Below are 23,897 nucleotides of genomic sequence, written 5' to 3'. Positions count from 1 at the left end.
TATTTACTGTCTTTGAAGAAGAAATTTGCCAACCTTGTGCCTAGAGCAGTGGTTCTCTGCTTTTAGCTGAATCAGACCCATCTGGAGGCTTGTTAGAACAGACTGCTGGGCTCACCGAGAATTTCTGACTCTGTTGATCTCGGGTGGGGTTTGAAGAATCTGCATTTCTAACAAGTGTCCAGATGATGCCGTTGCTGATGGACCAGGTCCTCTGCTTGGAGAACCACTGGTCTAAAGGAACTATTTGGCCTTTTTAAAAAATCATATGTAAGTATCATATTTATAAAATAAATATTTAGAAGTATAAGCTTGGAAGCTTGCATGAAAATTCAAGCTAAAAACAACCTCCAGTGAATTAAATGTGACATGAAGGGATTAAAATGTAAGTTTTTAAACCTTGTACTGGAACAAGAAACTTAACAAATTTAACTGGAGAAAATATACTGTGTTTTATCTATAATATGATCTCACAGATACAAGCATAGATGTTAACGTGCAGTGACACATTTCATCCAAGCCGTTGGTGGGCAGACCTGTCACTCCCCGTCCTGTCATTCCATCGTTTATCAAAGGCAGAATCCTGAATATAACAACACCAACTATGCAAACAGTTACTTAAAAATCTTTTCTGTTTCCTGCTCTAAAATATTTTTTCAGCATTTTTAAAAATTTAGTATCTTCTTGTAAGACACCTGTGTTCTGAACAACACAGTTGAAGAAACTTGATTTAAAACCTACTCCTCTTCTCTTGACCCCTCTCACAGATGAAGAAACTGACACCCAGGGAATGATGGTGGTAGATCCAAGACCTCCTGACCCAGTCCCCACTTCCTTCCCCTCCTGCACCCCAGCTCCTGTTTTCTTTGCCTCAGGGGGTGAAGAAAAGAACCCTGAATGAGCCCAAACTCAAATCAGACATGAAGGGGGAAAAAAACCGCTGCTAATACCAGTGAACAAAGAAAACTCTCTGCTTCCAGGAATAGCCTTAATCAGTCACATATGTGAACACAGACCCAGTGACCGTTCAGACAGTTTTCCACCAACATAACAGGATTTTCCCGACACATTGATTTTTTTTTTGTTTGCCTATTATCAGTATCAGTCTTTTTTTTTTTTTTTTTTTTTTAAGATCCTAGGCATGATAGCAGACCTTTTAACCAGGCAGGCAGGATGCCAAAAATCTGAAGTGTTTGAAAGCAAAGAGAAATAAAGGATATTGAGGGTAGAAATAGTCCCTGGTTGGTAAAAACAAACAAACAAACAGCTTTAAAAATCTCAGAATTGTGCCCTGCGGGGGTGGGTTTGCTGAACTGTCAGCTCCACCAGTTAATGAGGCAGTTTGTCTAATGGAGATAGAAAAGACCACTGATAACAATGCTGGGCTTTGTGTGTGTGATTTAAAAATCAAATTGAGTGGAAGTGCAGCAAACACTAAATGGTATTGTTTATTTTCTAATTAATTTGCTGCAAACTGCAAAATGCAAGTGCTAAATATGTTAGATGGTGCGTGATTTTTAGAAGAGAAAGCAATGGAAACATTCCCCTCTCCTGGTCCATTTGCTTTCTTTTCATTCTAGAAACAAGTCATGGTTTGAAAGTTTGAAAAGGACTTTGATATTTGGGGTGGGGCATCCCTTTTGTGTGTTACATAAGCCAACCAGAGATGTAGTCTCCTTTGTAAGGTTTCGTGGAGATGCAGGGAGCCTGGGACCATATGGTCTGACTGTTGAGGATGCTCATTTTTAATATTAATAGGCCAGGGATTCGAGGCCCTGCCGGGAATGTCATCTAAGTGAGGACAGCCGCTCCCATCACAACTGCTCATGGACTTTTTCCTCTGTGGGACGCAACCAGGACAACGCAGGCGCTCAGTATAAATAGTGCAACCAGCCAGATCTAGGTGCACATTCTGGCTTAGCCTCAGGCTGACTCTGACGTTAGGGATGAGTCATTTAAATTCACTAAGACTTAGTTTTTTTTTCCTCTGAAAAATAGAGATTATAATGCCTGCCTTATGGGAGTATTCTCAGATCTACACAGCTCATAAGTGAAGTGCCTGACACATGGCAAACAAATAAGTGGAAGTTGTGATGTATTGGAACATTTTAGGATTAGTAATAACCAAACGCTAACTGCACAAACTGAGGAATCGGTAAGCTCTCATGAGTCTTTGTTCTTAAATTTACCTCTTCTTCACTTCCATGACAAATGTTTTAGTCCTAATGCTCTTTTCCGAGGACTTTTGTGATGTGTTCTCTCTCCTGCCCCAACCCCAAAGCCTCTTGTCCATTCCAGCAAACTTGTTCCAGAAACGTCATCTGATGGGACAATACACGTATTTGTAGCACTTTTGCCAACTGTTCACTATCTACCTAGTCTTTACTCTGCATCAGATACTGATCTTTTCTTATATTACCTCATTTAATCCTCACACCACTCCTCTGAAGTAAGTTGTATTACCCCAATTAAAATTTAAAAAACAACACACACACAACATACTGAGAGGTAATTGTCAAAGGGGTGGAGCCATGATTTGAACCTAGGCAGTCTGACTCTAGAATCAGGCTCTTAACAATTGGCCATTATGCTGATGTTGAGATACTGTTCCTGCTTCGTGCAACGTGGGCTTACACCCAGGGCTTGGTATTCAGTGAGCTCCAGAATTTGACTTTTACTGAATATTGGTCATCAGGGCCAAGGTAAATCTCGGATGTTCACAGCTAGCCCACCCTCAAATCTATTTCAGTCTTCTTCCATCCCTGTCTCGAGGAATTCTCAGTGCTGAGCATCCTGAAAATGCCCTTTGTAGGGGACAGGGCAGCTTCGTCATCCTCAACAACATGACCTCAATTGGGAGCTGTTAAAACTAGAAATTCCATGAGAGCAGAAGCCACATTTAGTGTTGCCCCACTCTGTATGTCTCTTGTACCTACATCAGCACCTGGCACATAATTGTAAGTTAGGATTTGACAGACTGATGAATGATTGAATGAGTGGACAAATGGATGATGGTCGTAAGAATAAATTGCTGGAGAGATGGATGGGTAGATGGTATTCTTATGAAAGTGTACACTGTTGACAATAAGGGTTGATATAAAATATTTCTCTGATCTTTGATGACTATATCTTACTTACCTTTTATTAGATTATAGTTTTCTCCCACAATTCTATTTATCTTGTTGGGTATATCATTCCCGATGGCTGCATTAAAATCCAAAGTTCTTCATATGAGATATGTAAAATCTTGGAAGCATAAAGGTTAGGATAACATTAATCAAATTGTTTATAAAAGAAGCAAAAAATCATTTATTCATTCATTTATTCAACCAATATTTATTGAGCATCTGCCTGTCTGATACTCTTAGAGGAGCTTAAACTAGAGCTGTTAACAAAACAGAAAAACTTTGCCCTCCTGGTGAGTACATTCTGATATGGAGGACAAACAAAAACAAACACTCCCACTGTGTAATGGATCGCGTTAAGTGCCATGGAGAAAAATTAAGCAAGGCGAGGACTATAGAAATGATGGTGGGTGGAGACTGATATTTAATATCAGATAGAGTTATTTTGAAATTGTATGTAAGTTTCATTCTATATTAGAATGTGAACATTTAAGAAAATTAAATGGGGAATTAAAAGACAGGTTAATATTAGATATTTTTCATAACTTGATTAAGAGGAGACTATTTTTGACTTACGAAATATATACATACATATATTTTTTCTTACAGGATTAGCAGCTCTGGACTTTTAGAGTGATAGCCTTTCCCAGCCTCAAACTGAAAGAAAAAGAAAAGATATCCATCATCAGCATAGCAACATGAGAGGTGGATAAACCATGCTGGGAAGACATAAGGTCAGCTGCTGAACTATCTTGCCTTTGGTCCAGATCACAGCTCAGACTCAAGTGTTGCCCTGAATTTACCTCTCCAACTTTGGTTCAAGACCCGGAGTGATGTGTTCCCACCCCAGAACACCTTCCATTTTGTGAGGCCTGAAACATGACCACCAGTAGCCACGCATGTCCCGTCCCGGCCGTGAATGGACACATGACTCACTATCCAGCCGCACCCTACCCATTACTCTTTCCGCCGGTCATCGGAGGACTTTCCCTGCCTCCTCTTCATGGCCTTCACGGGCACCCTCCTCCGAGTGGATGCAGCACCCCGTCACCTGCAAGTAAGTACCCCTGGACTTTCCTCTCTTATCTCATTGGCTTAATGGGCCTGAGAAAACAGGATGGTTCCTATCCGGAGTGAGTTTTTATTCCGCTGGATGTTGGTTTCTCTTGGTGTAGAATTGTACCTTGAGTGCTATTGGCAGAAATATGAAACAGATAAATGGTGAATTTTAGAATTTGGGTCATTCAAAACCACACCGGTATTTTGCTATATTTTATAAAATATATAGACTGATATGTTGTTAGAGTTTATAAAAGATAATCAGCATATGCGGCCAATATACCTGAAGAAATTAGACACTTAATGATGTGAACAGTGAATTAGAAGTTGGTGCCATAAAAATCATTAATGATAATCCTGGATTGCACATCGATTTTGGTCGTAAAGTTCCCTTTGTCTATCTTACTCCTTTCCCAAGTACTGATAACATGCATAATTGTTCTCAATTTCCCAGAGACCTTTGCTACCAATTCATATCACATAAGCTTTTTAAATGCCCTTGACCATTTGATTCTACTAAGCTATTTCTTACTTCCAATCTTCTCTAAGATGTGGGATGTAAAGTACGATAGAACAAAAGTAGAGTTAGAATTCTTCAAACTGATATGACTTATTCATAGAAAGCACCTATGTCATGTGATTTACAAAGAAAAGTTTTGCCTGTTTAAGGACAAACTATGATGGCCAGTGAACAATCGCACCTCTTAGACTTGGGTTGCCTGGTTTGACATCTGGAGGTAAAAAGGCATATTGATTCCACGTGCCACACCAGGTATCACAGCACATACTCCAGGTTCTTCCTGGTTCACAGCTCAACAGGAGCACTTCAGAGCTCTTCCTGGTGATTAGTTTGCATTTTGCTGCTTTTTAAAGAATTCCTCCAAATATTTGCTTGGTACTTAGACATTTTTATTTTGAAGTACTGCCTTATTTTCTTTTTTATTGTGATCTTCGTACTTTGTCTTCTCTCTCGCACTACATTTTTTGCTCACTGAGAGCAGGGGAATACCTCATCTAACCAGGATCCCTTAGCTCCTGGTACAATAGTAGGGGATAGATGTTTGGATGTCTGCATGTCTGGATGCATGATAGACAGATGAGCAGATGGGTGGACATATTTTCACTGCAGAGATGTCACTGGTAATCACAGTATTATCATGCCTGATATATATAGACTTACTTTCCTTCTTGGAATGACCTGACTATAATTCTTCTTTTCTGAATTTCTGACCAGAGCATGTGACCTATAATTTTTTTGAAATGATTAATAACATTCTCCCATGCTTCTCAAGTTCAAACTGAGAGTAGCTATAGCCAAAGTAGCTTCTTTGCTATCAGGAGAGATGGAAATAGTTCCTGTATTCAAAATATTGTTCACCCAATGCAAATGATATAGTGAAGTTGCTTTCAGCTAACGCATAAAGGGGGTCTGAGTAAATTATTATTAAAGCCATTAAAATTTCACCCAAGTACCTCTATCTAATGCCATAACTCAGCCAGCCTGATGGATAGCATGTCTATGCATTTCTTTCCTAAGATCAGAAGTGTATTTTGTACGTGTCGCCAAGAGTTAAACAAGACATAAGTATTATTCCCATTCTGGGATATCTAATCTTACAGATAGCAAACTCGTAGGTAGCTGAAGCCCCTAGGTGCTCACAACAAATCCCAGCAACTTTAAGATCCTTTGGTTACTGATTTTAAGAAAAATGCAGAGCATTGTTAATGGTGGGTGAGATCTTTATGCTGGATTAGCACCCCTGAACACTTCAACAGGTTCTCAATATGTAAATCCATCACCCATCTCTTCGCAGATATTCTAAGGTCAAAGAATTCTATAGAATAGTGCTTGGCAAACTACACAATCTGTAAGTCAAATCCAGCCCAGCATGTTTTTGTTAATAAAGTTTTATTGGAACACAGCCACAGTCATTTGTTTACATATTGTCTGTGGCTGCTTTCGTGCTACAATGTTAGAGATCATAGAGCCCACAAAACCTTAAATCTTGACTGTCTTGCTCTTTCCAGAAAAAAGTTTGCTGACCCCTGTTATGAAGATAAGAGCATTGAAATAGGAGTCAAATCATCTATATCTAATCAGGCTCTGTCTCAAACTGGTGATGTTAGCTCTTCTAATTTCTTCCCCCAATCAGAGTCTCAGTGGCTCAGCCTGTACCCTGGATAAGTTGGGCTGTATTATTATATCTAGGGCTCCCCGTATCTCTAAATGCAAGGCTGTTCTTTTCATTTCATAATCCTATATAATAAAAGCGTAGTATGCAAATTGTCCCCTTGACCAGGAGTTCAACCAGGGGGTGGGACCGGCTGGGAGTACCTGGCTGGCAGCTGACAGCTGCTAGGCACCCTACCAGTGCAGGAATTTCATGCACTCGGCCTCTAATTACTAATAAAGCACACGATGCTGTCACTACCAGGTTAATCCATAAGGCAATTGCTTTTTCTAGATCAAAATTGGTCAAACCTTGGTAGTTTCATATGATTCAACCTTTAGAAGGAGAGGGTTTGCAATTCAAAAAAATGGGTGGAGGGTATATAATGGATGATTTTTCTTTTCTGAGAGCCTTAGGGTGCTGAGTAACTGCACCTTGAAGGTGGCTGGAGAAGGGGCAGACAGAGAACAAGGTACAGAAAGTTCAGGCTGGAAACTTTAATGTTGGCTTACTTCAAACCCTGGCTAATGCATTGTTTTGTTAGTTTTTGCTACAGACAAAGCACATGAAAACCACTCAGATTGAAATTATTGAAAGAAGCCCCTGTTACTATGCAGTCAGTTAGTTGGCCCTTGAATAGGGAGCTGTCTTTGTTACAGCTTGTGGTTTAAAAGAGCAGGGAACAAGGGTAAGGTCTTAAAAGTTGCACACAGATGCTCTCTTGGCTAAAAATAAACTTAGAGTTTTATTCATGTCCTGAGGTTAATTAGGGAGGGAGCCAAATTCTATAAAGTCACAATAACTAACAAAACACATGCTTGGGTGGAAAAGCCGGCTAATCTAGAATGCAAAGGGAACAAACATTTTGGGGAATGACTCCATAAAGAAGGTCCTGTCATTGAACTATGGGATTTAATGGTGTTACTTTCATAATCTGTACACATCTAGATTCTCCTGCCCTGTAACAGGGTTCTTTTAGCATCCTGTATTATAAAGGCTCAAGAACCTTCCACCTTAAAGGGAGGTGAGAGCAATTTCCATTGTGGCTACTGATGTTATACCCACTCCCTACACTTCTGTCCATTCACTTCCAATTCTCTGGTCACCTGTCCTCCTAGACTAGAACCTGAAATCAGTATGTTTAAGCACTCTTTTCCTATAATACAGATGTCCCCCTTCCCACATATAAATATATGGCTATTTAACCTGTCTCAGTTTCTCTCCCATCAACTATAAACTATTTTTATTTGAAGAACAGTCTTCTTTAATTATCATATTCAAGTATTTTAAGGATGAAGTAGAGTATAAATGATAAATGATAAAGAAAAATTGTACTATAAAAGGATGAAATAAGATCATCTCCAAGGCCCTTTCAACTCTAGCAGGTGATGTATAGTCAGATTTTTTTCCTGGTCTCCAAGCCATTTGCATGCAAACAACCCATATCTCCTTGTTTGGTGCCTGCTGTTATGCAGCATGAAATTCTTGCTATTGGTTTGACCATTTGTCACCATTCACAATTCAGAGGGAAAGATGTGGCCACTTTTCAGAAACTGTGTTCTCCAAAACCTTCTATCCCAGGGAACAAATGGTTCAGGCTTTCAGGAGAGAGATGAATTTAAGGCAGCTTCTATGTGTGCACATTCTTGTCTTTGCATTCTGACTTAACTCATGTATCATGGAGTCTCTGTAAGCTTAGAAATCAGGAAACATATAAGAAAAGAGGGAGTTTAAACAAGTAATAAAAAAACACTGCCCATGTATCAAGCACTTCCCGGATCATCCACTAAGCACGTAATGTATGCCATTCTTAATTTTTTATAATAGTCTCCCAATTTTGATCCCAGGTCATGAGCAGCAGTCCCATTTTATAGATGAAAACATGAGGCTTACAGAAAGTAAAGAGCTTACACAGCTAGTTAATGTTGGAACCAAATTTCAAGCCAAAATATTGAATCCACAGAGTGCATGTCTTTCCCTGTGGATTGAGCAATGAGGCCAACTTTAACGCCTCCGATTAATTGCATGTACCATGTGCAGTGAATGGGTATCCCATGATGCTTCAGGATGTCCTTAGAGATGAAGGGCATTGAAAGGACCTCACAACTTCTTTACTTTCACCAACTACTGTGGAAGCAGCTATCATTTTTCATTAAAATGGGGAGATGAGGGTGGACCCCACAGTCAAGGAGTCACTTTAGATGCCTCTGTTTAGCTCTGTCCTATGAGCAGAGAGCTGGTCACCTTCAGGCAAGGGTGATTTCCATCAAGAACGAAGCTGATATGCTATGCCAGGGAACACTTAAAATTTTGTGTACCTGAGCTCCGTGAAAGTTGGACAACTGTCCGTCTGTCTCTCTTTATGTTCCTTTCATTGCTGCCTATTCTGTTTTATTGCCACACATGTGCTTTTTTATAGGTTGTAAGCTGGAAAATATTGTTAAAAGTTTTGGCTTTAGAGCCACTCTCAAATGATCTCAGTTTAACTTTAGCATCTTAAAGTGAGAGTTCTTCCCCTGGTTCTTTAATGACCAGAAAGTGCTCTCCTGTCAAAATCACAAAATGGGGTATATGCTTAAAAAAGGCCCAACCTTCTGGAGAGACAGACTGTGATTCTCAGAATTACCAACAACAGGACATAAAATGAGTTTTATTTCTATATCTTGTCCTAAACTAAGAGGAGTCTTGTTATCCAACTTGTCTAAATCAGTGTAGGCTGCCTGATTGGACTTCCTTACTATATGTTAAGGACAATTGTCCCTGAGGTGTTGATCTTGTTTTAAATACATGCAGATTGTTGGTAACTAAAACCAACTCATTAATTCTTATTATCCATCAACCTTTCTCTGTAGTCTTGTCTTCTTTCTGCTGTGAGTTATATTTGTCCTTAAACATATACAATGACCCCCCTGGACAGGGATCACATCTCATTTTAAGATGTCTGGGGCTTAGTATATTATTGTTATTTAATGAATACCAAATAAAACACACATATATACACACACACACACACACATACACATATATATACATATACACATACACACACTCACACATGTATTTATGTATAACATGTATATGTTTATATATATGTACATATGCACATACATGAATAGGTCATATATATGTATGTTTCTTATTTTTAAACCAAATAAAAATAAGGTAAAATAAATTTGTTAGGAATTTGAATCAACCAATTATAACTATTTGGCCTATTTCATCTGCCTTTGGTCATTGGCTACTTTGAAGTTCTGAGGCTGAGGGAGGGAGGTAAATGCTTTTACCTGAATGTTTTAGAAACAGAGTTTACATATTTGAGATGATTGAACATTTCTAATGGTCTTGCATAGGCCTATAGCTACATGTGTGTTATATGAGTTCATTTGTTAAAGGTATTGATTATTTGTGTACAGTGCCTCTCTTCCCCCAAGATAAAAGAATTTTTGTGTCTTCCTAATATCTCTACAATTTCCCCAGACTCTCTGGTTGAGTACAGTGTGTAATTCTCTAAATAGTTCTAATGAGGAGTTGGGCTCATTCTGTTTGCTGAACTTTACCCCAAAGGGATCAAGAGTATGTGAACATGAATTAGAAACAAAAGGATTATTGTTCAATTTTATCAAATTAACTAGAATGCCCAAAGGAGAATCTCAACTCTGGAAGTGTGTTCTTAAAGACAAATAGGCTTTCAGTCCACAGAGCATATCATAAAAACAGGAATGGATTTATCTCTAAGTTATCCTACCAATGATTATTCCTAGGGAGAGCATGTTTGGAAGAATATACAAAAAGTTATCTACTTATTAGATAATGAAACTAAGCAGAGACATTTAAAAAAACATTTTTGACTCTATGAAAATTGAACCTGTAAAAATTGGAATTACCACAACAGTTGGCTATGATATATGAGAACTTCAATGTGTTCCAAATTTCTGTCTTGATGAATTCATCAATCTGCAGCTTCTATATATTTCATATGGTCTACTTTTCCCCTAATGAAGAAAAACCCATTGAGATGAACTTGAGTGATGGGAGATTAACTTCTGTACAGGTAGATGGACATGAGGACAGATGGAATCACCACCAGGTGCCACGCTCTGGGCCATCTTCAGGATGTACATCAGGCAGTCCCACAGAAACTCTACTAGTAGAGACTTACGCTGGGTCTTTAAAGTGATAATTGCTTCCTATTCTTTCTCTGTTTTTCTATTTTGACTCCCTCTGGTATTTGAATGATTCTTGATAATTTAAACTGGAAAGAGAGAAGGGGAAAGAGAAGAAGTGGGAGAGAGATGCAAAGAGGGAGGGAGGGAAAGAGAGAGAAACAGACTAAAGACAAGAAAAAGACAGAGAGACTAGTTAATTCTATTCTTTGAGCTCCAGACCACCTCTAAGAACTTGAGGCCATCAGGTCAACCAATGGCTATGTGGTACCAACAACTCTCTTGTGTGTGTGTTTTTTAACTTTGCCATGAGAATAAGTATTAAAGGTAGTTACTACCATTTGCTTAGCTACAGGTGTTAGCTCTTTCTGCCAACTGGAAAAGAGAAATAGAGAAACAATGACCTATGTAACCAACTTTCATAAGGTTGCTTAGATAAAAATGTTGAAACTGGGTTTGAACTCTTCTTGCTTTTCATAAAGCCAGTGTTTGTTTGTTTTTTAACAAATCTATGTTGGCTGTGGATATAAGGAAATAAAAATACTTTTAAAACACTGTATCTGTCGGTAAGGATGTGGCAATCCTATTGGGAAGTCATAATTACCTAAAACCATTTAGATCTAAAAACCCTGATTGCTCTTTGCCCTGTAAGGCCTTGATTTTGTAAAGCTTGTGACATCCCCTACCACCCACACACCCACTGTACATGCTTTGATTTACGATGCATATTCTATTCTGCTGTCTTTAGTTGTTTTTATAACTTTCCTCCTCTGCTCCTCTGTTAACCTGATGTCAGACACATGTCGGAAACTCACTGAAGGTATGTGGAATGACTGACTCAGTGGTTCTCACTGGTCAGGGATTTTGGAAATTTGTAGATGGGCTTTTGGATGTCACAATGAGGGAGCCCTCTGGGCATTTAATGGGCAGGAGTGAGAAGGCTGAATGTCCTGCACTATGCACAGTAGTTGCAAATAATAAAAAATGGTCTCATATGCTTGTGACTTCTCAATGTCTCACCAGACTCTTATGTTAAGAGCTCCCCAGGAATAAATTATGATTAACTAAAACATAAACCATAACTCCATTTTATATTGAAATGTAAAATATTGTGTGCTTTTATTATACCCTGAATTATTTTAGTACTGTAATTACTGTGTAAATCAAGTATAACCTGACCTTTATTTTTTTTGGAACATTTCTAAGAATCATCCACCATTTCAGAAAATTACATCACTGAGGACTGCTGTTCTTGGTATTTGAGTCACCAATACCATACATTTTTTCAATCTGTATTTGTAGCTAGAACATTCCTATAATTCTGCATATAGAGGCAAGCATCTTACACTCCTTTATGGCTTAGCTTTTGCACATTGAAATAACAATTATTTTATCACAAATTACTTTTAAAAATTCTTCCTCAATATTGTGTTATGGGAATTATGTTAACCACTTTGAAATTATATGTGTAGGTGGACTCTATTATCTATAACTTTCATTTTGAAATAGTAAAGCAGGTGTTATAAAATATGTTACTAAAAGAAGCATGGATTCCAAAATGTTAATTACTGGAATGAATGAATATATGAATGAATGCATGACCGAATCAGTGGAAAATGACTAACAGTGTCAAGTAAAGTGCTTAAAAAGTAAAGATGTGGCCTGGCTGGTGTTGCTCAATGCTTGAGTGTGGACCCATGAATCAAGAGGTCATGGTTCAATTCCTGATCAGGGGCACATGCCTGGGTTGTAAGCTTGATTCCCAGTTACCAAAACCTCAAAAAAAGCTATTGTACTAATGAAAATGACCACTTTCCAATAAGAATATCAATTGTTAATTTAGTGCTGAGCTACTTGACCAAATGCCCATAAGCTTTGCAAATGTTTAAACAAAAGTTTTAGGGTGTTCAGGAAACAAGGACAGTGGTTACCTGTGGCCCTGTTGACACGGATGACAGCAATAAGTCATTTAGCCATGACTTTGTGGTGAATCCTGAAATTTGGTACTGCACAGGGACTGCCCTAACCTCAGGGAGCTAACAGTCAGAGACAGAAGTACCGATAAGGGAAGGTTCATCTTGTCAAACCAAAAATGGTGTTAATGGGGATCATTTAAATGGAGCGGGGTGGGGGGGGGGGTGGGGGGGCGGGCGGGGATGGTGCAGGAGGTAGGAGGTTAGAAATGGGGCAAGAGAGATTGCTATTTCCAGACCCCAATCTATGTCCTTAAACAAGAGTTTTTTTTAACCTCTTATGTGCTTCAGCTTCCTCCCCAATAAAATAAGGATAGCAATAGCACCTCAAAAGGGTAGTGAGGAAATTGTCACCAATTGATACATGTGAACTACTTGTAACAATGCTATAACAGTAAAGACTCAGTAAATGATAGCAGTCATTATTATTCTTAACTGTGCTTTGCAGTCAGAACCCATCCACTCATAAGCAAAAATCTTAGTTGTCACAGGACTGTCATTCTGTCAACTGTTCATTCTAATGATTGCCTCCCAAACATACAGGTTGTTCTGCACACATATGTACCTTTCCCTATTTCTTAAGTGTCTATATCGGGCATGTGGAAGTTTTCACTTCACAGTTTCTACTCTGCCAAGACTTTCCTTTAAACTTCAGAATTCTCCAGGGGGTGGTTTGGAATTAGGGTGTTGGAAAGGACTCTCTTTCATGAGTATCCATGGCTGCTGAGTGATTGTGTATTTGTCACCAGGATTTCACATCCAAGAAATACATGTGAGGTTGAGGTTTTCTTTGGCAAGAGGAGGCCCCCTCAGGGCCAGGGAACTTGGGCAAAGACTGAACCAGCCTTTCCTCCGAGGACCTGCAGGCTCTGCAGGTCACTTTGTCTGTAGAGACCATCTCTAATGCTTGGTGTCAATTCAGTGATGTCTATAATAAGGTACATTTCTCAAACAATGTGGTTTTGCTTCTATTAATACCAAGCTACTCTAATGTTAACTGCTTAATGGCTACAATGTTGGCCAATCCACACACAAAAACACCTAAAGGGAAAAAAATAATAATGACATTTCACACAAGTAAATAGCACTTTGGTGAAGATCGTGTGGTTAAAAGGAAAGCTACCCTCCTTTTTTAGTAAACCTTTTTTGTTAGACTCAGTTGATGGAATATTTTATAAAACAGGGATTTTCTTGAGTTCTGATGGAAATCTCTCAGATATGAAGTGACCTTTACACCATCCTTGACCCCTGCCCTGATTTCCTGTAGGTAATCTTTCACGTGTTAGAAACAGACAGAGAAAGGAAAAATAGAGAAAAAATAACAATAGCTCGGAACAGAAAATACCCATGTTAAAAAAATAAAAGACAGATGCCCAAGAAACATTTCAGCCTTAAAAGTAAGTAATTGTACAAATGCAAATTTTAAAATGAAACGCATATTAAGATTTTACTTCTTGCTCTTGAGAAGACCGATTTTTTAAAAGAAAGTTGCCATTGTTTTTCAGACTATGGAGAAATAAATACTCATATACAGCCCTGATGGTGAGAATGAAAATTGACAAGTTCTTTCTATGGAATAATTTTCCAGTAAATGACAAAGGCCTTAAAATATTTGTAACGATGGCTTTGCATTTTTGCTCCATGAATTTATTCCAAAGAAGTAAATGTTTTAGTGTGCTTGGAAAACACACATAATAGCACAGACTTGTTTATAATTAAAAGAAAACAACACCTGGAGACAAACTTCCTGCCTAATGAAAAATGACTGAATAAAATATAGAGTGAATGAAAATAATAAGCAGTTGTTTGAAATATTGATGGAGAAGTGAATATATTGACATGAAAATGTCCAACAGGAAAAACAAGTTATAGAATTAATAGAATGTAATTTTAAGTATTAAGAATACTTATTATTCTTTTTTAACATATATTTTTATTGATTTCAGAGAAGAAGGGAGAAGGAAAGAGAGATAAAAACATCAATGATGAGAGAGAATCATTGATCAGCTGCCTCCTGCACGCTCCACACTGGGGATCGAGCCTGCAACCCAGGCCATGTGCCCTGACCAGGAATCGAACTGTGACCTCCTGGTTCATAAGTCGATGCTCAGCCACTGAGCCACACCAGCCAGGCTTATTAGTCTTTTTTAACAGATATATATGGTGTATGTTTGGGGGTGTTTATTTTGGTTTAGGACAAAGTTTGGGGAGCATAGTAATAGTATTTAGTTCTAGGTTATGGCATTACCCATGATGTTTTCTTTACCTTTATTCAGTGATCATGACTATCTTGCTCACTGTGGTATCCTCACTGCTTAGTGGTTGGCACATAGTAGGTACTCACTAAATGTTTGCTGTATGAATGAATGCCTTAAATAACTTGTGGAATTAATTAAAATAAAAGAAAGGAGATGTTTTAGTGAGTTAATTCAGTGTATTCAATTGAAACAAATACCTATATCAGAATTCTTGCCTTCCAAGGGCTAAGTAACACATTAACGGTATTCATGTCTGATTTCATTTCCAAGAAATTAACCCTTCAGAGAGATATTTGCATTTTGAAATGGTAACTTTTAAGTTAAGATGCTGACTGCAGTGGTAGAATTTCCAAGGGGATCATTTTGGAATGAGAAAGTTATTCTATCAGCTTCTTCAAAGATTGTACCATATGGTACCCATGTAATCCATCTATGTCCAAGTCCTCTTCTGCTTAAATAAGCTCTAGATCGATTACAGTTGTTAGTAGCATTACTGCCTATAAAACTCATAATCACCACCTACATGAGAAAGTATATCCATTATCTTGTTTATTCCTACAACAAATATATGAGGTATTTTAAAAATTAACTTATGTTCATCCTATTTTATTTGGGAATAAAGTCTTACAACAACTTTTAAAAATTACATGTGAAACTTTTTAAAATCATAAAGGAGTACATTTGGGGATAGAGAAAGTAAGTATAGGGAAAATTGATTGAAACCAATTTGAGGCAGGTACATGAAAATACATTCTATGAGTTAGATAATAAATGTTGCTCAGATGACCTAAAAAAAAAAAGCCTACCCCAAAAAGAGAATTCACCAGTTACATAGTTGATAGGTTCATAAAATGAAGTCACTCAGCCACCCAGATAAGCACGTCCTAATGACATTGTAAATCCAACTCTGTTTACGTATGTTTGTGTTTTTAATAACACCCCTCAATGTGGGCCCAATTAATCATTCTAAAGCTCAGTCAGTGAAAGCAGGTCCCTGTGGGGGTCCCAAACAATGTCTGCAGGTACATAGCTCTCTCACAATCTGAACTTAATCCAAAAATAAATATTAGAGTGTCAAGATAAATAAATGGTCTTCATAGCCTTTAGGCACATCATAAAACCATTTTCCTCAGCCAAAAATTTTTGTGAGCATTGAGAAGCCATGAAGTTGAGCTTATACTCCCTTAACAAGGATCTGAGGACCCGAAGGCCTACCCCACCCATAGAAAGAGGGATTTCCCTTACAAAACAATGTTGAATCAACTCCAACAGACACCAGGTCATGGAAAATGTTGAGCAGCATGCTAATTTTTTTATTTTTAGTTTTGAAACTTTATCTTTATGGATGAAAGTATTACAATGTCCCCTTTTTATACCCCATTGACTCCTCCACTCCACTCCCACCTCCCCCCAGGCCTTCACTGCACTGTTGTCTGTGTCCAGGGTTATGTATAAGTTCTTTGGTTAATCTCTTCCTGCTCTCAGCCTCCTCCCTCCCTCTGAGATTAGTTACTCTGTTTCATGCTTCCATGACTCTGGATCTATGTTGCTCATCAGTTTCTTTTGTTCATTAGAGTCCATGTAATGTGAGATCATATGATACTGGTCTTTCTCTGACTAGCTTATGTAGCTTAGCATAATACCCTCCAGATCCTTCCATGCTGTCTCATAGGGTAAGATTTCCTTCTTTTTTTATAGCTGCATAGTAATTCATTGTGTAAATGTACCACAGCTTTTTTATCCACTCATCTACTGATGGGCACTTGGGCTATTTCCAGATCTTAGCAATTGTAAATAGCACTGCTATGAGCATAGGGGTGCATATTTTTATTGAATTTATTAGGGTGACATTGGTTAATAAAATTATATAGGTTTCAAGTGTACAATTCTATAATATCATCTGTATGTTTTATTGTGTTTTCACCACCCAAAGTCGTCTCCTTTCATCACCATTTATCCCCTCTTTATCCTCTTCTACCTACCCCCAAACCCCTACCCCTCTCCCTTTGGTTATCACCATACTGTTGTCTGCGTCTGTGAGTTTGGGGTTTTTTGTTGTTGCTTTTTTGCTTTATCCCTTCTCATTTTTCCCGCAGTTCCCCTCCCTTCTGACAGCTGTCAGTCTGTCCCCTGTAGTTATGAGCGTGTTTCTATTTTGTTTGTTTATTTTGTTCATTATATTCCATGTATAAGTGAAATCATATGGCATGTGTCTTTCTTTGACTGGCTTATTTCACTTAGCATAATACTCTCCAGGTTTATCCATGTTGTCTCAAAGGTAAGATTTCCTTCTCTTTTATGACCGAATAGTTTTCCATTGTGTAAATGTACCATAGCTTTTATATCCACTTCTCTACTGGTGGACACTTGGACTGCTTCAACTCTTGGCTATTATAAATAACCAGAGGCCTGGTGCACAAAATTCGTGCATGGGGTGGGGGGTTCCCCTCAGCCTAGCCTGTACCCTCTCCAATCTGGGACCCCTTGGGGGGCCGTCGGACATCCCTCTCACAATCCAGGACCACTGGCTCCTAACTGCTCACCTGCCTGCCTGCCTGCCTGATTGCCCCTAACTGCCCCCCCTGCTGGCCTGGTCACCCCCAACTGCACCCCTGCCAGCCTGGTTGCCCCTCACTAAACCCCCTGCCAGCCTGGTTGCCCCATGCAGCCTGCTGCTTGGTCATTTGATCATCCCTCACTAACCCCCCTGCCGGCCTGGTCACCCCACGCAGCCTGTTCGGTCATTCATTCGGTTGTTTCAGTTGCGACATCCGCTTAGGCTTTTATATATATAGATGCTGCAATGAACATGGGGCTGCATATATTTTTTCAAACTAGTGTTTTGCATTTTTTCTTATGTATTCCCAGAAGTGGAATTGCTGGGTCATAAGGCAGTTCCATTTTGAATTTTTTGAGAAAACTCCATACTGTTTTCCACATGGCTGCACCAATTTGCATTGCACCAACCCACAGTGCACCAGAGTTCCCTTTTCTCCACATCACTTGTTTGTTGATCTGCTAGCCATTCTCACAGGTGTAAGGTGATATCTCATTGTGATTTTAATTTACATTTCTCTGATGATTAGTGACTTTGAGCATCTTTCTATGTCTATTGGCCTTCTGTTTGTTGTTTTTGGAGAGGTGGCTATTCAGGTCCTTTGCCAATTTTTTAATTGGATTGTTTGGTTTGTTTATTTTTTGATGTTGAGTTGTAGAAGTTCTTTGTCAATTTTCATTATTAACTCCTTATCAAATGTATCATTGATAACTATGTTCTCCCAGTTAGTGGGTTTCTTTTCATTTGTTAATGGCTTCCTTTACTGTGCAAAACCTTTTTAGTTTGATGTAGTTCCATTTGTTTATTTTTTCTTTTGTTTCCCTTGCCTGAGGATATATATTAGAAAAAATATTGCTATGAGAAATGTCCAAGATTTAACTGCTCATGTTTTCTTCTAGGCCTTTTATGTTTTGAGTCTTACATTTGAGTCTGTAATCCATTTTGAATTTATTCTTGTGTATGGTGTAAGAAAAAAGTCTAGATTTTTTTCTTTGTACCTATCTATTTAATTTTTCCAACACCATTTATTGAATAGATTGTCTTTGCCTCATTGTATGTTCTTCCTTCCTTTGGCAAATATTAATTGACTGTAAAGGTGTGAGTTTATTTCTGGGCTCTCTATTCTGTTCCATTGATCTACTTGTCTGTTTTTATGCCAGTAGCATGCTGTTTTGATTACTGTCGCTTTGTGGTATCATTTTATATTAGGTAGCATGATTCCTCCAACTTTTTCTTCTTTCTCAAGATTGCTGTGGCTATTCAAGGTCTTTTTTGGTTCCATATAAATTTTTGAAATATTTGTTCTACTAGTATTTCTGTGAAATACACCATTAATATCTTGACAGAAATTGTATTGCATCCATAGATTGCTTTGGATATATGGACATTTTAATGGTGTTAATTCTTCCGATCCTTGAACATGATGTATGCTTCCACTTATTTGTATCTTCAGTGTCTTATATTTTCTGAGTACAGGTCTTTTAGATCCTTGGTTAAATTTATTCCTAAGGCATTTGTTTTTGATGCAATTGTAAATGGTATTGTTTTCTTAGTTTCCCTTCCTGATAGTTCATTATTGGTGTATAACAATGCAACTAATTTCTGGATATTTATTTTGTATCGTGCTACTTTACTGAATTCATTTATCAGTTCTTATAGTTTTTTAATGGAATTTTTTAAAGACATAGAGGTGTCAGAAACACCTGCATTGTGACTCAGTTGTGTGACCATTAGACAAATTACCTCACCTTTCCTCTTGACATTGCTATCCCCAAATTTTATCTGCCTGAAGTAGGTCTGGCATGAAGACTGAATGAAAGGATGTTTCAGAGGGACTTTGCATAGAGCCTCACTTAGGCCCAATTTATCCCTTTGCATGAGTCCGGTTATTATAGGGAGGCAAGGAGTTGAGGAAGAATATGAAGAACTAGGAAGATGAAGTGGAAATGGAAAATAATAATATCTAGAACTAAGACTCTTTCTCATGGAAGGAAAACTACCTCAGCAAAAGCAAATAGATTCAAGGGTGCATTTTTCTCAATCAGATGATTTCTTTGGACACTGGAAAAAAAATAGTCAATGAGTGTACTCCCAGGCCCCCTTGCCTCTCTCAGCCCCATCCCTCAGCCACACACATTCAACAAAAACACTAATGGGAGGAGATGGTTTATGTTTCCAAAGGATTATGCCATCTTTTATGTGATCGTAAGGGGAGAGATATGTGTGACAATATGTGTGTGTTTTTTTATTTGGGGGAAATATGAAGTATTTCCTAATCTTATGAATCTTGCATTACAGAGCACAGCAGGATATGCTTAACTGGCAGGTTCTCTCTGAGGTCACAATGTGCCACATTTTTTTTCATGGAAAACATCAACTGCTCCACTAAAGAATGCTTTTCTTTAACAGGCAAATGAAAAAGAGACTGTCAGGTGATTCCTTGAGGTATGCTTAATTAATTCCCATCTATTAATGACGGTAATTTTCCAGTTTCAGATGATAAATGGTGGCCTTTTCTAAAAGGTATCTCAAAGCAAAAGGACCTTCGTCCCACCCCCAGATGTTTTGTGTGTTTTATTTTCTCTTTGTCCTTGGCTACTTCTGTCCACTGCTGCTCAGGATAAGCTCACATCAGTAGCAGTCATAACTGATTTACAAAAGTAATTCCTGTCTAATCACTCGGGACCTGGAGTTTTTATGATGTTGCCAGATGTGCCATCAAAAAATATCATCCGGTTCAGAAACTTGTGATAAATCGAGTCAAAGTCGACTAATTCCCTACAGGCACCTTGTTGCTTTGCATGGATTTGTGTTGGGGGCTGCGCCCATCTTCTTCCTATTCTCTATGCACATGAAGAAGACAAATAGAATTCTGTACATGCAAAGTTACTGGAAGGTTGTTCGTGTGTATTAAAGTCCCTAGCACAACCTCTGTGTTTTTCTTATGTGTTAAAAGGATATTTTAGTCTAATGAAAGGGGTAAGGGGGCACATTTTGAAGAGCCCCAGACAATCATATTTCTCATATAGAAGACTGTCACTCACGATGCTGGCGCCAACATTGCATAAATAACTCAGAAGTTGCCTGTGGGATAATATTCTCCCCTTTTGGATAAAAGTCCCCCTCACAATTCATGTTTACTTCCTCTGGACCGTCACCATGGGAGTTCTATATCTCTAATATATAGTTTTGCTTATTTCACCTTATAGTGTGGTCAGTGGTTTAAACCCATGAAATGGTCATCTAGCTTGAGGGTAAGGCCCACATTATGTGCAACTTCACTTAGGATGAAGCCTTTCACCAGGGAGATTCTCACTAATGTTTTTGAATGAAAGAAAAAAAATCCAAAAATGAATGACTATGGATTTTTGCTCCAAAGCACACAGGGGAATAAGTGAAAAGATCCTACTGAGCTTTTAAACCAGTTTGCTAGATTGTGTTACAGTCACTGAGCTAAGTAGTAATGAAGTAATGTTCATTGGGGAAGACTTTAACTTCGTTTATACCATGTGTGCAAGGACTTGAAATGGTACCTTCCCAAACCAGGAATTCTATTTGTCTCTCAGTGGAGATTAAAATCTCCACAAGCCAGTGTAACAAGGCCAGCAGTGTGCTTTAATGACAAAGTAAGTATTTGCGAGAAAAATTTTTCATGTTGTCTCTGATTACATAGTCAAGGAATCCTATGAATTTGCTGATGTGTAGGTTTTCCTTTAATGTAAGCAGGCAAGAAAATGGGGTGGGGACATGAGAAAAGGAAGGGGTGGGGGCGGGAATGTGGAGTCTCTTAAGGGAAGAGACTGAGTGTTGACATGCTATAGAGTCACAGCAGTTATTCTGGGAGGGCTTATTTAAACAGCTTTGCACAAGTGCAACAATGACAAATCTTTGTTCAAAATCTAATATTTACATAATTATTTATATTTGGGTCTTATAGGACATAAAGATAATATTAATACCCAAAGACTTTGTAAATATCAGAATAGGAACCAGGAACCCTTTTGATGCTTTAAGTACAACTCAATAATGTCTGATAGTTAAATAACATAGATTAAATAGTGTGAAATCCTGTAGCCTCTTGGAGTCCCTCATAAGCTAATCATTCTCCAGACTTTCTATCTTTTTAAAAAATATGTTTTTTTTTATTGCTTTCAGAGAGAAAGGAAGAGGGAGAGATAGAAACATCAATGACTAGTGAGAATCATTGATCAGCTACCTCCCACACGCCCCCTACTGGGGACCGAGCCTACAATTCGGGCATGTGCTCTGACCTGGAATGGAACTGTGACCTCCTGGCTCATAGATCCATGCTCAACCAGTGTGTGTGCTACCCTTTTAAAAGATTTTGATTGATACAAATCAATGTAATTGTTTCAAAACTATTGGTCAATCATTTTGTGGAATTAACTACATCTTCAGGAATGATACAATAAAGATAGATATTAGTCAGTACAATCTAGATTATTTTCTGTTTATTATTAGATACTATAGCCTGCAGTTTATTTCAACACATGCATTTATTGAATAGAAATAGCTCATAAATGCCCCAATACTGAGTCATTAGAATGTAATTTATCTAAAATATTACCCTAGAAAATTAAACTGTATTTCCCTTATTTTCATTTTGGTCTTGGCTCATAGGCATACACAATTTTATATCATTGTAGTCATGAAGCAAAGACAATTTTTACTTATGGTTTCTGCTTCTCTTCCTATTGCCAATGCATGCTGTTGCCAGTTGCTCTGCTGATGTTGCTGAGGATATAGCTTGCTATATATTCCACAGTTCTCTTCATGAGCCTTTATAGGAGGAAGATCTTTTCTGATTTCTGTAGCACAAATCATCATGTTTCTGGTGAACAAAATAAAATTTTTAAAAAATTTTATGACCATGGAGACCAATTTGATGATCACTTCTCCCTTTTTTCATTACTTTCTAGAAGGTGTAGAGTTACCTTTGTTGTCTGCTTTAAATTCAGGACTTATGAGCAATTTTTCAGACTTACCTTCCTTCATGCATCTCATTTTCTTGTCCTCATCCAATTCTACTTTTTCAACCAATTTTCTAATTTTTTTTTTAAATTTTGCTTTATGTATGTTATATAAGGCACTTACATAAACCTTTATACAAGAAATTGTTTCTTTTATTATTATGATATATCATTTTAATTTCTATAATATTTTATGGAGTAAAAGTAAACCATTACATGTAACTTGCACTTATGTGGTTTCTATTTTTTCTACGGTGCAGAGAATTATAACTTTCACACCCAAGTGTTTTATTTTCCCCACTTAAAAAAATTTTACTTTGGATAAATTTTCAAGAATGAACTGACTTGTTCTTTTTAATACTGACAAGTCATGTCAATTTTGGCCTTTTTTTTTAAGGTAGAGAGGAAGATTAATCCATGGGAAGTCTGTATTTACACGTAGACTAAAGGATATAATTATTACTGAAAATTTACTTGTCATAGGAAGTAATTGGACCTTCATATTTCAGTCTGCTCAGTGAATATATCATTTCTATGCAGAGTTGGGTCAAAACCAATGTGGGCTTCAAAAGTCTGACACAATGTAAATATTCTCCTTGATTAATGAAAGAAAAATTATTGAAATTAAGATACATCTACTCAATAAAATAATAGAGACTAAAACTGAACTTTTAATACACATATAATAAGAATGAAAACCTTTTTATAAAGACCTATTATTCAACCTAGTAATTTAGCATTTAGTAATTCTCTTTACCCATCTATTTTTTTCCTTCAGTGGTTCTCAACTGGGAGGTGGAACTGTCCCCCAGAAAGCATTTGGAAATACGTAGGAAATTTTTGGTTTGTCTTTTACAGCTGAAGGTTGATGCTGGCATCTAATGGATGCCAGCCAAGGATATTCAAGATCTATATTGTACCAGACAATCTGGTGCTTATGCCACACACAAAAAAGAAGAAAGAAAAGGAAAGGAAGAGAGGGATACGGAGAGGGAGAGGGAGAGGGGAAGGGAGAGGGGGAAGGAAGGAGGGAGAGAGGGAGAGAGAGAGAGAGAGAGAGAGAGAGAGAGAGAGAGAGAGAGAGAAGAGAAGAGAAGAGAAGAGAAGAGAAGAGAAGAGAAGAGAAGAGAAGAGAAGAGAAGAGAAGAGAAGAGAAGAGAAGAGGAAGGAAGGAAGGAAGGAAGGAAGGAAGGAAGGAAGGAAGGAAGGAAGGAAGGGGAAGGGAGGGAGGGAGGGAGGGAGGGAGGGAGGGAGGGAGGGAGGGAGGGAGGGAGGAGAGAGAGAGAGAGAGAGAGAGAGAGAGAGAGAGAAAGAAAGAAAGAAAGAAAGAAAGAAAGAAAGAAAGAAAGAAAGAAAGAAAGAAAAGAAAAGAAATTGTTCTGCTCAAAATGCCAGTAGCCCACATTGAGGAACACAAGTGTCTATGGGAACAGGTGATTGACTTGGAGCCTGGTCCATTGTAGATTGATACTAAGTACCTACTGTGTGCCTAGCAGTCTTCTAGGCACTTTTAATATACATACATCTGGGAACAAAACAAAGAGTCAGTCCCTCATGGAACTTACATTCAAGAAAGTTTTTTTTCTTGCCCTAGCCAGTTTTG

At 38.1% G+C, this 23,897-nt stretch overlaps 1 protein-coding gene across 1 annotated transcript in view; it reads left to right on the top strand.

The window, feature by feature from the left end:
* The first annotated feature begins 3,856 nt into the window (after window positions 1–3,856).
* The window catches only part of RARB (retinoic acid receptor beta), a 347,507-nt gene continuing 327,466 nt past the window's right edge, over window positions 3,857–23,897 (top strand). The window contains exon 1 of the mRNA XM_008153628.3: window positions 3,857–4,179. Within this exon, the coding sequence (XP_008151850.1) occupies window positions 4,002–4,179 (178 nt within the window). The 5' untranslated portion in view covers window positions 3,857–4,001. The remainder of the gene's footprint in view (window positions 4,180–23,897) is intronic.

The sequence above is a fragment of the Eptesicus fuscus genome, chromosome 18 (genome assembly GCF_027574615.1).
Source record: "Eptesicus fuscus isolate TK198812 chromosome 18, DD_ASM_mEF_20220401, whole genome shotgun sequence".
In the NCBI taxonomy this organism is placed as follows: Eukaryota; Metazoa; Chordata; class Mammalia; order Chiroptera; family Vespertilionidae; genus Eptesicus; species Eptesicus fuscus.
The sequence above is the reverse complement of the archived record's forward strand: the minus strand, read 5'-3'. Positions and strand labels throughout refer to the sequence as shown.